The 16,397-nt window shown below is 39.0% G+C and overlaps 1 protein-coding gene across 1 annotated transcript; it reads right to left on the reverse strand.

The window, feature by feature from the left end:
* Positions 1–5,645: 5,645 nt before the first annotated feature.
* Positions 5,646–15,343, reverse strand: plk3 (polo-like kinase 3 (Drosophila)). The gene is made up of 15 exons (XM_028473275.1): positions 15,011–15,343; positions 14,267–14,374; positions 14,061–14,177; positions 13,729–13,858; positions 13,524–13,611; positions 11,513–11,608; positions 11,209–11,407; positions 9,884–10,010; positions 9,615–9,730; positions 8,740–8,854; positions 8,566–8,649; positions 8,118–8,280; positions 7,854–7,983; positions 7,665–7,775; positions 5,646–7,402 (listed from the first exon to the last, which is right to left on the reverse strand). Exons 1-15 carry the CDS (start codon positions 15,173–15,175, stop codon positions 7,205–7,207), a joined length of 1,947 nt encoding a protein of 648 aa, XP_028329076.1. The 5' UTR covers positions 15,176–15,343; the 3' UTR covers positions 5,646–7,204.
* Positions 15,344–16,397: the final 1,054 nt, after the last annotated feature.

The raw sequence follows: 16,397 nt of genomic DNA on the forward strand, positions 1-16,397 counted from the left end.
CCATTTCCATTTGTTCTAAGAACCCCAAAAACATAGTATTTGATGTTTATATTCCCAAACTTGCATTGTGATGTAGGGCCAAAAGATGGCCCGCCCTCCTCCCACTCACTCCATAGCCGAGCTCATGCTGCTTTATAAAAACGAGACAGAGCGTGGGGGCGGGGCGTTCGCCGGTACATACATAAATTGTAGAAAATACATACATAATACTGCACGAAGGACGCTGAAAAGCTCACCTTTGGGACACAATCTAAGTAACGATTGAGGGAATCAATGAAAAAACACTTTGGGCATGTGTATGAAGCCCCAATAGCACCTTTATGATGTTTAAAGCACAGAAAAGTCGATTAAGCTTAACATGGGCCCTATAAGATAACATGATATAAAATATAGAGTGAAGGTACAGCACACACGTGCAACATGAATTTTAGTGCTTTATATATATACTGTATATACATTGTTGGGCTGAGAAAGTTATTAGCTACTTTCTGAACAAAAGGGTGCTTTAAGTCAACGAGTGGTCTTAATTAATCAGATAATAATGTAATGCATTCTTCAAATTATTTTAAATAAATCATATTTGTTTACACATCACTATAAAACATGTGGGAAATGTGAATGTGAGAAGGTGAAACTATAAGGCAGACAAATCCTATGAAAGCACAAAGATCATAATAATGCATAAAAGAAATGGTAATAATAAAATAGACACATACAATCTAGTACACAATAAAACAAATATATACCTACAGACTGTTTGAGAGGTTTTAAAGAAATACAGTGATAACCATCCAAGCAGACAAAAGGAAACCAGGAAACAGGGTTTTATGTGATATCTGGGATACAGACTATTTTTTGTGAACAGATGTTGTCTCATGTAAAAGACATCATCTGCAGGGAAAGTTAGAACTATAGAAGATCACTGTGGGAAATGGATGTGCAGGTCTGATCAATGCATTAGGATGCACCGGGTCTGTGTCCAAAGGCGTGGGAAGGAAAAGTAATGAAACTGAAGCAAATGACTAAGAATCTCATGTTCCTGGGAGGAAGTGCAAGCCGGCCATGAATTCCCTAAAAAAGGCTGCATGCCACACTTTCACATGGGCCTTGGCTGGAATCCAGGAGGAAGAGGCTCTCACACACGATCACATACCACACATGGGTGGGGGCTGGGCAGAAGGAGAGCCCTTTTAGTTACTAAGCCCTCAGTCAGTTCATAACCATCAGAAACTCATCCAATCACGAGGAGCAGCACGAGGGCACTGTATTGTGCTTTTTCGCAGAAGTGTCTTCAGTCAGAGAACCTTCTCCCTGTCACCACCAGAAATCAAAGAACATAATGTTTAAATCACACCTCATCTCATATCAGTCAATGCCAGTAACAGTAACCTGTACCTCTCCTGACTGTATCTGCCTCTTTTTAATGTTTTATTTTATGAACTTGTCTTTCTGATGATTGTCTCTTATCAAATACTGTTGATTTTTATTTTTTTTAATAATATGTAATATGGAAGCATGACATGTTATTATGTAGCTACATTTTTCACTGTATATGTTCTTTAATTTGTATTCTCTTAGGGTGACATTTGAACATTCTGTCCAGGGACTACAGATGAAAAATAGCCTTCTAGCTAAATCTGGTACATTTTCTATCTGGATAATAACTGTCCCTGTTAAATAAACCAATAAATACATAAATAGGCTGAATTGTACTACAGCATTTAGGTGTCTGAGTTCTTCCTCCATTTCTCTCTCTCTCTTTCTCTCCAAGGCCCAGATGTTAGACGTTCTAAAGATCTGAAGGGTTTTGTTCCTGTCCATGTTCAGTTTTTTACAGCAGTAAGACATATGCTAATCATTAGCTTGGATGTAGAAAAGAAAAGCCTGGGTGAAAAGCAGGAAGGGTCCATTATGAAGACACAGGATACAGGATGTAAACTTGTCTGGCTCAACTTGGAATATAAAGAAGTCTGCTTGCCAACTACGTTAATTAAAACCATAATTCCCTTTGCTATCGCAGAAAAGTTGACTTTTACTTGAATCAGAGCACGGGACATTGAAAGATGCTGTGTGCCACTTTTGAAAGAAGAATCTGTTTAACTGTGATTGAATTAATAAATATGTGCATATAAGTCTTGCAATAGGCTCTTTTTTCCACAGGGTTATGCATTCCCCTATAGTCGAGAAGCACTACCATCACCTGTCATTACAGCAAACTGAACTTCAAGATATTATGTTATTCTGCTCAGTACATTTGACATAGTGCAACTCCGTTTACAAATAAATGGGCTTTCAGTTAGTTGCGTCAGTGATTAAACTTGGGTGGTTGGTAGACTGAGACCATATACTGTAGCTAGAAAGATCCTGGTTAAAATATGTTGTCTGACGGAAGCAATCTTTGTATGATTTCTGTATCTACTGTTAATACTTCCTCCAACAGAAATTGGGAGCATGTGTTTATCAAAGAAAAGGTAACCTGACTGGTTGAACTGACTCAGAGAACTTTAAAAATGTATTTAAGAATTCTGCATTTACAAAAAGTCAGGAGTATAAAGTATAAAAGTGTACGGATTCAAAATGTAATCCGTTCCATTGGTTACTTAGATAGAATGAATAAAGGAAAATTTTAATTTTCGCTTGGTGTGTCACGTGAGATTCTAAAATCTGGTGTCACGTACTGAGATTATAACCCTAACCTAACCCCTAACTCTAATCCTAACATAATCCAATAAACAAATAAAACACGTCTGTTCACTTTGAAAACAAAAATAAACAAAAATTAATTTTCCGGTAGAGCGCATATACAATCTCAGTACGATGTGAACTCAGTACATGACACTGGAAACATCTGTAAAGACATATGCTACCAGAGACAGAGTAAATACATCCCCATACTGCTGCACAGGCTGTAATATCACCAACTTTTTCATTGTACCATTGTTAGAGCTACAATCTTTACCAGGGAGCAAATAATTATTCCTGGTTATTGTTTTCTGGTGTTTAATAAGGCTTTATTTACCGGCAAGTAGTTCCTACTGCATATTTACAAGTTTAGAAATATTATTTTATTATTGTGCATAGTTCCTGTATGAAGGCTACATTTGTAATAATAATTAAAAAAAATAAATAGATAATAAAAATACAAATGGTTTCAATGTGTTTTTGAGGAGTAGGAACTAAAAAAAAAAAAATGAAATGTTTCCGGGTTTTAGTACCGCTCGTGTGGCACACGTGCTAACATTTTTGGAAAATCACAGTTGACAACCCAGCAAATTGATTATGTTTTCACCGTTAGGAAGCTAAATGTGTTCCATGAAAAAACAACTCATTTGAACAATGTTTGTCACATAAGTTCAGGTTTAAATCTTTAAATATACAGCTTTGTCTAGAAATAGCTGATACTCTGACACAGAGACAATCAGCCAATAATCCATCTGAATTGAGGCCGATCATTTCTGATACAACACAATGCTTTGAGATTTCTGAAGTACATTTTTATTTGAAGTGCTCCCAAGTAACTAGAAAGATGGAGGGGGAACGTCACATTCCTGTCTGTGCCTTTAATGGGAAACAGAAGGGGAGTTGTAAAAGGAAACACACTTCCTGTGATGCACCCGCTTAGGCCAAAATGGGAAAGAATGTGACATCAGAAGCAAAAACCCACATTAAAGGTAAACCACAGCCAGCACACTCATACTCAACTAGAGCTAGAAAAATATGTGGCCAGAGGTCAGCAAAAAAGTAACTTTTCACATTTTTAAAAAAAATGCCACCCAGTTTTCTTCATCTTATGTTTACGTCTACACAAATCCAACAGAACTTTTTTTTTGTACATTTTCGTGGTGTGATAACACATTACAAGCTATTTTCACAAGGAACACATTTACCAAATTGTTCCTGAGTTTGGCATGAATGTTCCCTTGCATTTATTTTTAAAAGACAGATAATGTGATCAGATGGGAAAAATCAAAGAAAACTGTTCAGATCACAATCTAGCATTGATAGGACTCTGGAGTGATAAGGAAGAGAGGATTGAGAGTTTGGTTGGAGTTGGTTTAATACAGGATAGTGAATAATCCTGTTTACTTATTGAGCCTTCATGGATTCTTTTCTAGGCATGCCGACATCATCTCACAATAAACAAAGGTTTTACCATAGTCTCTGAATTAAGAAAACATTTAGTGAGCTCTACTCAGTGCCCATATAACATAGATTAAACTTTTTACCTGGAAAAATAGAGCTTTTGGCTTATTTATGTCCAATTGTACATGATATAATAATGGCAGCACTTAGCAACTACAGTACTTTTACAAGGAGAAGGTGCTGGGTAGGACTCTGTGGTATGGCAGCTCCAGCTCTACCTTTCTGTGTAGTTTCCATAATCTATGCTCCATGCTTGCGAGGGTTTCCTCTGGGTGCTCCAGCTTCCTCTAACTGTTCGAAAACATGTAAGCTTATGCTAGGTTAGTATTAAGCTCTAAAACATGGCTTGACATGTTATATCTGTAGGCTATGTCTGCCCAGTGTGTCCTGTAGATCAGTGGTTCTCCAACTTTTTTTAACTCAAGTAACCCCTCTCTCTTATTTCTGAATTCAAGTAACTCCATTTCACTAAGAAAACTATTTAAAAACAACTATAAAGCATAATGATGGAATAAACAAGTGATAACACATTTAAAATAATCACATTTTGTAAATAAGTGGAAATAAACAGTATTTAGAGCAGTGGTTCCCAACCTTTTTTAGATCGTGACCCCATTTTAATAAAAAATTTCTGGTGACCCCAAAGACATTTTTTTTCCTTCTAGAATTAGTTTTTGATCATGCTTGAGCTCAGATATATATATATATTTTTTTTTTCCTGCATTTTAATTTAACTAGATTTATATTTCACAAAGTGAAAGTATAGAACTACAGTTGTTTAAGATTAAGTTTTAATTTTTTGAAAAATAATAAAAAATTCAATAATTGATATTAATTTTCCTTGTGTGGGGAAAAACCCACACATGGAAATAAGGTTACGGTTTAAAAAAAAAACCTGGATTTGTTCCAATTTCAACCTGCAACCTGGTTTTCCACTGAACCACCCAGTGTTCTCATCATACTAGTGAAAGATCATAACAGTGGGACAGATACAGCCTGTTGATCTTTCCAAAGAATAATATCCAGTTTGGAACAGGCTTGTGCTATCATGTGACATGCTAAGGATCAGTGGCCTAAACATAGCGTGACTACAACACGAGGCTATTATAAATGAGATTATTGAATGGTTCCTCTTTCATGTAGCTCACCCACTGCAGAACACACATTCAGCAGTGCATCATGGGCATTAGAGTGTCATTCCTCCTTGTAGCTTTCAAATATGAATAAAAAAAAAAAAAAAAAAAACCGTTATCACAAAGTCAGAGTTTCAGCAGACTTCAAAGATAACATGACATTTGCAAAACTTAAAATGTATCAAAGTTTTTTTTGGGGTGACTGTAGTAGTACTAGTACTGCATTGTCAGCATTTTAAGTATAGATTTTACTACGGCTCACCCACAAAAGCAGCTTAATGTAAATGAACACAATGTATTATATACTTTCTTCAAAGCAAAACCTCAGAATATCTTCTTTTCTCCCATTTAAAACAGAAACAAAGTCAATGTTTTCTTTTCAATAAACTTTATTTTAATCCCACTCCTCTCCAATAATTTTACATAGAAAAAGGTGATGAAAATTTTACATTTGTGTGTCATGACTTAACATTTTCACAATAAATAAAAATAACAATGTATAAATAAAAAAAATAAATAACACAAGATGTGCCAAAAAAAAATAAAGACTTCTAAATTGGTAGATGGCTTTCACAAATTTGGGTTTTTGTAAAACATGTGTAGGATAATACTTGCATTCCAGATCACAGTTTTTAAGACACCACAAGCAATGTAAACAGACAGGGATTACAGTACTTTTTTTTTTTTCTATAGTCATTTGAGATATATACTTAAGATTAACAGTTGCTCTAAAAGCTTATACCAGGTAGTGAGTGTAGTGCTATTGGATTCACTTATAAACTCAACTGTCAGAACAAAAGTAAATCCCATCTTAGATCCGTTTGTAGCCAGCCACACATTCACTACAAATTTCATTATTGCACAGTAGTTGCATCCCTCAGAAAGGCACTTTTACCCCCCTCTCCCAACCCTCAATTGCTTGTTCAGCAGTTTTGCTTTATCAGCACATGTGGCACACACGCAATATGTGAAGTTAAAATGATCACTTAAAAACAGAAGAAACAAATGCCTTTTGGTATAGCGTTAAAAACGAATAAAAATGTAACACGTGATGGTAAAAGATTTGACTTTCAGTTCAAGTTACAAAGAAGTGCAAAATGTGTCGCTTCCAAAGCCCCTGCAGTATGCCGTGTACCACATCAGTGAAACTTGTATTAATAAGAAAGAAGTGTGACATAGGAGCAGAAAAGCCAATGATTTACAAAACTTAACCATCATTAAATAAGGCCAGGAATGATGTTGTGCATGTGAGGTGTCGGTCATAGTGTGATCTTATGGCTGGTACATATTCTCATTAGAAAAAGAAATTACAGTGTGCACTATGGTCCCTAAAGGCCAGAAACCAATTGAGGGAAGGAGGGACACCAACTCCATCCAGACAAACCACAGTCTGCAGGAAAAAACAACAACAAATACAGTTCCACTGCGTGACAAGCAGAAAACATCTTTGCTACTAAACTACCTTTGGATTACTGGAACAAAAAAGCTTGAATGGAATCTCAGGTTATGCTGCAGGCAACAAGAACTGACATTTGTGGAAATCACATCTGGTTGGTCTTTTCTAAGAAGCAGGGTTGCACTTCTGAAATATCCAACCAAGAACTTGTTGTTTGAGTGAAAGTAACTTGTTATTCATGTAGGCATTGCTTGGAAGAATCCATTTCAGTCCAGTTTCAGCTCCCACTAATTGTCTATACCTTCCAGGCAAACACAAACCTTGAAGGCAGATATAACAACCAACATTGCCGGCTTAATAGTGTGTCCAATCAATTGTCGAGAGATCACTCCAGAATCAAGTATTATTCAGAGATGTCAAGCAGCCTTAAGCAATGCCTCAAGACATTACAATCAATCATTGAAGCAGCCAAAGACAAGTTCACCCATTGAATGGCCTCTAAAAGGCAATGGTCACTCAGTCAGTTTGCTGTTTAAGCGTCAGTGTGATGTTGGAGCAGCTGCACTACATATCTGAGTCGATGCTGCAGCTCAGATGTACAGCCCATCTCGTTGAGCATGCTGAGCAGGTATGTGTAGGAAACACGCTCCTGGCTGATGTAGGTGAGCAGGTAAGAGTCATCAGTTGACTTGCAGAGGATGATCTTTGTGTGGTCTGTGTAGAAATTAACCTGGGGGCAAATAAAGTGACATTGAACAATGGGCAAATAGAACCCTAAAGATTTCAGCCAGTCAAACCCCAACCAGTGCAGTATTTGATTTACTTTTATTAAACTCCAAAAACGCAATTTCCCAAAGTCATTCTAGCTCTCTAAAGTCAAGGTTTTAATTCCTTTGAACTCTTTCACATGAGGATTGCAGTAAAAAGGGAATAAACCAAATGATGAAGTACTGGATATGTACTGGATTCAGTTTACATTAGTTTAGACAAACCTGCAGGGTGCCATTATTGAAAAGCATGACCAGGGCATGGTCAGTCTTCACCCACTGGAGCAGCAAAGGTGGAGGACCAGGCGTTTGCTCCTTACAATGCAGATCTCCACCCTGAGGAGGACAGAACATTATTTACTTCAATGTGGCTTGAGATTCCTTGTAAAAGCACAGTTATTCAATCATTCCTACCTCCATTAGGTTCTGCTCCATGTAATTAGCCATGAGTTCGACTATTTGTTTCTGACCACGGAGCTGCTCAGGGAGTGAGGAGGTTGGGAAGGTGAAGTGCTTGTTATTAGTTAAACAGTAGTGGATCGTCCTGTTTTTGAAGAGATGCAAACATTAAAAATCCATATTTTAATAGATTTCACTTAAAGTAAAAGCACAAACCATTTCCTACGCCAAGCATTATGCAACATATTGGATTATCACCAGAAAGCCATAGGTACTTACTTGCGCTGGTCACAGAGACTCAGATGTGTTCCCTCATTAAAAAGAACACCGATTATTTGGTTTGACAGCTGGTAGCCAAAACCATATTTGTTTGAGTAGTCGACCCATTTGGTCACCCAAAGGAAGGACTGGGGCCTGGACAGGCAGGGTGGATTTCTAGTGGCTGCAGAGAGGAATTTATCATCATTAATCCTTAAATGATTTAAATGCACTGCAATGAGGAATGCTCATTTTTATTTATTTTTCATAACTAAAACTCATCAGAATCAGAGAAAAAAAAAATGTTTATCCCCAAGTGGCGATTAGAAAGGCAAAGCGCAGCACATTAAAAAAAAAATAGATAAATAAAAACAGAAATCATAATTGTACACATGCATTATTTTTCATATTGTATTGTGAGTAAACTATTTTGTTATACCCCTAATAATGGTGCTTTAAGCTTTCTTACCTGCTGGCATGGCATCGAGGCAGTCATTAAGAACCTTCATGGCAGATTCAGCCACAGTGGCAGGAGTCAAGTTATCCTCGCATGCTGTAATCAAACATAAAAACTGTAAAAAACAAAAACAATCCAACAAAAATGACAATAAAATATTTATTGCAAAGGACAGCTGAAGCCTACGCTCTGTGCTGCTGGCCATGGTGCCCTTGAAGGAGCGGGAGATTGACTTTCTGGATTCTTCCTCAGCAGGAGTTTGTTCGAGAGGCACAGAGCCAACCAGCTGGCCAGAGGGTGACTGCAACAAGATAATTAATATGTTAGTGCGATAAATCAAACAAATTTGAAAAGTTTCATGCTACGTCTTTAGTGTTTTTAACGCTACATTATCCTGAATACAACAAGATAACCACAGCCTGTGGTATCTAAGAAGATGCTCATTAAACAGACAAGGACATTTTCTTTTCACACAGCCACACTGTAGCTCCAACTGCACTATTTTTAGAAATGAGAACATCCTGATTAGAGGCTACCCAGCCGTGCATCCTGCTGTTGTGGCACTTCCACAAATCATGACAAGAAAAAAGCCTGATAACATCCATGGTCACAACTTTCTTAGACAAGCTACAACTTTACAGGAATCAGAGGCACTCGTGGGAGTGAAAACAAGCAAGTCATTAAATGCTTTTGAGTCTTTGAAGACAATTTACAAATTAAGTTGTAATTAAAATCCAACCCTTTGTCCGTGTCAGCCTGTCCTAGATTCCACGCAACTCCACGCTGCTGCTGCTGCTTAGAGCTCAGAACCCCTACAGTATAATTAAATATATCTGTGCTCCTATCTCCCACAAGTTTGTCATTTCAACCAACATTCACGCTAAGCTCTGTTTACACTGAAACAATGGCTAAGCACAACCACACGCTGCCACTTTTCCTTTTTTCTGACCGTATTAAACCTGTTGAACATGATTATCCAAGCCTGTGCCAGTTGCTAGAAAAACTGTTCTACCGTTCCAAAGGAGGCTGATTTTTCCTTATAAGAGGTAAAGACCATGTACCTCATTTGGTTCAACAGTTTTGTGGCTAATCTGCCGGCTGATGGAACATTTGACGATGCCAGACACCAGCTTGGAAATATCCTTCTCCTCCTTCTCCTCGCATGGAATCTTTTCCACTGCAAACAAGATGGTACAAACCATGTTATCTACAAGCCTCCATCAGCAAAAAATGACACTTGGATCACAACAATAAAACAGAAGCAAATGTATGTGAAAGACACAGCTTACAAAATAAATAAAACCACACCTTTTAATGTGCTACTGCTCACCTTTTGCCTTCTTTTTGCCAAATAGGCTCTTGGCCATTTTGGTGAAGAATTTCTTGGCAGGGCTCGGTGGGTGGAGCTCTGGCACCATCACACAGCTGCTGGGGGGAAGTTTGTCAGGAGTGAAGCCCTAAGAACAAAGTAGATGCATATTAATCGAATATTAAGCAATACATTATTTTCATTTCTGAGGTTTACGGCTTTAACCAACAAATCAAGCCAAGCTTTTATCCTTAAGGCTCAAACGTACTCGGGCAGACATCCACATGGCCAATTACCATTTTTACCTGGGCTATTGTATTGGCCGCATTCCAATAATTTAGCAATTTAAGAGAAAAATCGACAAAGTCTGCTCCGTGACAAAGGCCGCACCCTATTGGCTGATGAGGGTGCCCTTCAAACAACTCGGCCAATCAGAAAGGCAGGGAGGAGGGCTGCTGTACTCCTGCGTTAACAGAGGAGTCTGCGCATTTCCGCATATTCTGATCACTGATCCACATCTGCACGTCAGACCATTTACAGCTTTTTATCGTCACTTTTTACTGGATCCTGTCCGCTTCCGTGCATCAGAATCATGTCAACCGGACTCTGAGTCAGAATACGGACACGATCGCTTCTGAACAACTGTAATGTGATGATTTAGCAACTTTATGCTGTTCGTTTTTTCCCCATCATAAACCGGCTGATTTTTTACTTTATCTGGAGTGTTTCAGCGCGCGATCAGTATATCCAGTGTGCGATCGCTCCTGATAAACCTAAGCAGTGATTTGACCACTTTATGCTGCTTATTGTTTACCATTAAAAACTGGTTGACATATTACGTTTTAAATCTAATTGGACCATTTATTCACTCTTCCCACCGTAAATGTATACAACCAACACTGCTCCCCAAGCTTCAATTCATTACCAGTATTTCATTTTAAGCAATCAGCAATCTTATATACTGTATATAAAAAAACGTGTTTAACAGATGTATGAGTTTTTCTGTCACTCACTCCCACGCAATTTCCCTCCACGATCAGACACCATCGACGCATCCGTGCTGAGTTATTAAAGCTGTGCTTTTCTTTTCCCCACATTATGTCGGCAATATTCTGCCTCCCAACACCCAGTCTCACTGGACACACGTGTGACTGAAAAATTTTGAGTGCGCCACTGCATTGGCTGCACCCCCAACTTTAAAGGAAAAGAATAGCGTCCTATACGCCACAAAAAACATTAAGTGCAAAGCTCAGATTTTGGTGTCACTAAACACTGCATGCCAAGTATCAACCCCGAGGAGTACGTTTGAGCCTTTAGGAAACACTTGTGCCACCAAGTTAACATACTTTGATGAAGAATTCGTGGTTGAGGATTTGATCTAGTGTCAGTCTGTCGCTAGGGTTCTTCTGCAGGATGCCTGAGATGAGTTTCTGTGCAGTGGGGGAGAGCGACGACGGGAGGTTGTAGCGGACTTCTTTTATACACTTGTACGTCTCCTTCAAGTCAAGGGTCTCAAAGGGAGGGCTGCCACACATCAGAGTGTACCTGCCAGAGGGAAACCAGGACAGCTATGGTTGGGATACCGTTGCTTTTAATCACAAAGAACCTTCAACTTTTAAAACGCATGATTTTATACTCCTAAAAACTTACATGACGCATCCAAGTGACCACACATCTGATTCAGTGCCGTGGCCCTGTCTGTTCAGAACTTCTGGGGCCAAATAGTTTGGTGTCCCACAAATCGTCCTAAGGGAAAAAAAGATTAGACGTCATTGAGGTTTGCTTTGTAGAATTGTGCATCCAAAGCACCAGGTAAAGCATTTCCTCATTACGCTCACTCCTTTGGCATGTCAAACAGGTATCAAAGTACAAAGTCTCCAACTGTCGCTTTGAAACTGGTTTGGTCAGGAACACACAACTCAAAGGTATGGGAGGAATGAAGTGATGCAATGGTTTGGTCTAAGAGAAACCTAAGCCTTCCACAGAATGGCTCAATTTGTCACTACATTGCGTTATGGTTATTCACTGCTTTTCTTACCCATACTGCAGCTGCCCACTGCTCCTCCAGAAAGCAGAGAACTAAATTTGAATATGAATCTGTACACATGACAAAGGTGGTCCGTCACCCATATCAGCCTTAAAAAACAAAACAGACCACTTAAAGCTGCAGTATGTAAATCTTTTTGTACCAACGCTTAATTCTGGTCGACTTGTCGAAATAACACGCTGGTGAGAACATAGTCCAAGATGGCCACCCAAACTCAAGCTGAAAATATTTAACAAGAGCCATAGACGACATGGACATGAAAAGAATGAATGGAAGCATAAACATGTGGACATTTACATAGACATTGGCAAACGAAACAGGCTTCATCGGATTGGGAGATACGGAAATGTGTCCCCGTACTGCATACACAGGCTGAAATATCACCAAGTTTATCATTGTGCTAGTTGTTAGAGCTACTATCTTTACCAGGGAGCAAATATTCATTCCTGGTTTTTGTTTTGCCAGAGTTTTACTGGGCTTTATTTACTAGCGATTACTTTCTATTTCTCTTCTCCTGCTTGGCGGACCAAAGTGAAACTATGTTTGTTATTGTTGAGCTGCTGCTTCTAAACTACAATCAAGATAAATGTGAAAACAGTTCTCATGTGGTCTTTTATGTTGTAGCCAAAATTTTTGTTGTGCGTTTATTCCCAGACAGAATCCAATCAGAACCTTTCCTAACCCCCAGACCTAAAGCGAACTTGAAAAATGCAGAATAAATCAGTTTTCCAATGTAAATCTTAATTTTTAATTATTTCTTTGTAAACATGAAGCAGATCACTTTGATTCAGAATAATTAATTCCAAATTTAAAAACATGGCACCTTGGCCAACGATGGCCCAAGTTAGATTCGAACCCGTGACACTCAGATTTTAAGCCTGCTTCCTTAACTCTTGCACCACAGGAATATGCAAACGGAGTTTTCAAAGCTGTAACCTCATTTCAAGCACCCACGACACTATGACAATCCAGTCCTTCAATGGAAGACGAGCCCTCAGTTTGAGGAATATATTACCTCAAAACGGCAACAGACAAAATAAACTATATATTTTTCTTCTATCAATACGGTTTTACCGGCAAAACAATTCTGGCTCTAAGTCACTGGAGAAAAATTCCACCACGGGCAGCACAAAAATCAACCTTTAGTGCTACATTTTGCTTTTATCTTTGAGGGAAAAGCAGGTCTGAGTAGCTGAAAGCAGTTTTTAGAGCACTGAACCATCCAGTATATATGGCCCCTTTAAGACTGTCGCAGAAGGGGCCACATGAGAGGTGTTTAAACGGAGAGCATCAACAAATAAGCCATGGCAAGATCACGCCACAGGTCTATACAGGAATAACATCGATGTTTCAGTGAAAACAGCACAGAGTTTTGTTCCACATGTTTGTGACTAAGTGGTGTGAGAGTATTTATCAATTATAAATAGGACAAAATCTTAAATTTGTTATTATACAATTGTTTTTGTCTAGCTAAAATTAAATCAATAAAAATCCCAAAATGTGTCCCCAAAATTAGACACTCGTGTTACAGGAAAAGTGTATTTTCAAATTTTAAAAATCGAATTAAAATTAAATATGTAAGTAATTGATAAAATAAGCCCAAAATGTACTCACTTTTTTCTCTGTTCAACCGTCTCCAGTTTGGCAGCAAGACCAAAATCACCAAGCCGCAGCTCCATATTCTCATTAACAAAGAAGTTGCCTTAAAGGGACAAAAACCATTGCCTCTCAGCATTCTGCAAGTAACATGTGCATGACTAAAGTTCCAAAATTCTTGGGATGTCTGTTTGAATGCTTGTGTTCATCCACTCATACATACCGAGTTTAAGGTCTCTGTGCAGGATGCCTCTGCTGTGCAGGTATTTCAGGCCAGATATGATGTGTTTGAGGTAATATCGCACTTCGGGCTCAGTGAGGGTGTGCCGAGCCTTCCAAATGTGTGCCAGGGACTGCAGACAATGACCAATGAGGGAAGTCAGACATGCAGCTATGCTGTACACCACTGCCAAATGAAGAATAACATACCAGCAGAAGCTTTAAGCAAGAAATGTGTGTATTTTGAGAATAGGCCTACACGGTGAATCTGATGTTATGAAAGGAAACAGAACCCCCATCAGTTCACATTAGACAAATATCTTTCTTCAGTATTACCTTCCGACTGCAGAGCTCGAGGAAAATGTAAATGTTCTCATGATCCTCAAAATGATGTGAAAACTTCACCACATGCTTGTGCGACAAGGTTTTATGCAGTTCAATCTCGTTGGTGATCTGTTGGACAAATGATTCAGTTTGAGCACAACTGGGACATTAAGCCATGTTGAGGAATTTAGAGAGCGTGGACAAATCTGATGGCCTACCTTATCCCTCTGGTGGGGTTTGGACACCCTGCTCTGTGGGATCACCTTCACCGCATACATTTTGTTGTTGGAAAGGTCTGTCATCTCGTAGCATCGAGCAAAGCCACCCTTGAGGCGGTAAACACAAGGACGACTTAGTAACATTTTGGACCTGGAGATCAACAGTGTGATTAAAATGATGCACTGAGCCAATGCTAGACAGCGGAACGACCTGATAACAATTCATTAGCATATTTAGCGTGTGATGCTCTAATTGTTCCCTGGTGTTTATTTGTGTTTCGTCTTAATGCGATCAGGACTGGCCGTGCTGTGGGAGTGCTGCATTCATTAACCGTGAAAGTGACGGATTCCTGATGTGACTGCGGCAGAAGTCTGGAGAAAACAGCCTGGCTCTGCGCCTACAACGCAGCCATCGAGCAACACGTTGATGGACGTTTCATTCAATGACGGAGACTAAACACGGGTTTGGCATGTTGGCTGTCTGAGGTGGTGGTGAAAAGCGTAGTTTACGGGTTGGATGTGAATGATGTGGTGCTATAGCAATGTGTGCCAACAGACGCTGGGCACACCTTGCGTCTGATTCATTCAGCGGTGACGCGCACAGCAGGAGGCGATTCATACACACCACGAGGTCATTTCTCCATTTCCTCACTTCATAAGCACTTCCAAGAAACACCTCGAATGTTTTTTTTTTTTATTTCATGACATCCTATAAATAATAATGACTGGGCAAAGCCTCCGTACCTTTCCCAGAAGCTTCCCTTTACTGTAGGACTTCCCCGTCTTGGAGTCCGTCACCACCTGAGCCAGCTCGGGTTTGGTGGGCTCAGGTTTGGCCCCAGGTTTGGCCCTGCTGCCTCTCTGCTGGGCTCCACGCTCCGACACCGGTTTGTACAAATCCGCATTCATGGTGTGGCACGAAATCCGCTGTGCCGCCGTAAAACAGACGGTACTCTACTCAACCAACACAGCGAGTGACCAATTCAAATCCCTTCAGCTCTTCGTAACGTCAGCGAGGAGACAGACACGACGTGACACGTCCTACTGTAGCGGCTGCTTTCATTTGATGTGTCCGTACACGACGCCCTGCTATATATATATATAGAGAGACCCAGTGACGTCACGGAGCAGGGGGCAGGCACGGTGGAGAAACTCCAGACGATTTGCTCAGAATGGTCTCAATCACACATTTAGTCAGTGACTAGGAAATTGATGAATGAAGAAGTTGTTTCAGAGGTAGAGGTGTTAGGAGAAGGAGCGTTCAATGACATATTCCAACTAGTAATTTGTTGTTGGTAGATCCGTTTAAAAAGAACAACATGCTTGGTCTTTATTTTTACTATTTTGAACAAGAAGTGGGGGGAAATGATTATATTTGAGAAATAGCTTCTATTTTTCATTTAATCAATAAACCACCTGCCCACGTGCTATATGGTTATCATTACTGTGTTCTTTGTTTTGCTTGAATGCATGTATACAGTATACATGCATTCAAAAACTAGGAAAAAAAACTTTGTGTACAGTAAACTGAGTTTTTTTCCTAGTTTTTCTATTTTACTCTCAAATAGGGAATTCAGTACAAAACCTGCCTCTTTCCCCCTCTCCTAGTGTTGTGATCCAATTTCTCATCTAAAATGATATCACGTTGCTCTGTAACATGTGCAATGACAAATAAAGCGATTTATTATGTTTTTTTTAATTATTTGCTTTTGTGAAGCAGCGAGTTTAAGCAAGTGTGTGTACATCCATGCTATGCTCTTATTGTCTGTTTCTCTAAGTTGACCTACAGAACCACATTTTGTGTGGCAAGCTATTTTGTTCACTATATGATAACCATGATCTTAAGATGCCTCTTTAAAATTCGTATTTTCGTGTTATACACTTTAGGAGAAAATATTTTATTTCTGTGTAACATAGCTGCCACCTGGTGGTTAAAAACTTAAGTGAAAATATACGATTATTACTGACAATCTATTTTAATAATTATTTATATTTCTTTTAGTATTTAATAAGATTTGTAATTTTAAATGACTTAACGTGATTACCCAAATGCTCCCAACATTATTTTAATAACTTTCTCTCAAACCAACTATTTTGCTATTATACTATAAACTGTTTTGGTTGATAAACC

The sequence above is a fragment of the Gouania willdenowi genome, chromosome 17, assembly GCF_900634775.1.
Source record: "Gouania willdenowi chromosome 17, fGouWil2.1, whole genome shotgun sequence".
Taxonomy (NCBI): domain Eukaryota; kingdom Metazoa; phylum Chordata; class Actinopteri; order Blenniiformes; family Gobiesocidae; genus Gouania; species Gouania willdenowi.

Coding starts and splice junctions, on each gene's coding strand:
- plk3 (XM_028473275.1), bottom strand. CDS start 15,175: ATGAATGCGGATTTGTACAAACCGGTGTCGGAGCGTGGAGCCCAGCAG. Junction 13,859..14,060: donor TCGAGCTCTGCAGTCGGAAG/GTAATACTGAAG, acceptor CATTGTCTGCAG/TCCCTGGCACACATTTGGAA. Junction 7,984..8,117: donor AGTCTCTGTGACCAGCGCAA/GTAAGTACCTAT, acceptor CTTCAAAAACAG/GACGATCCACTACTGTTTAA.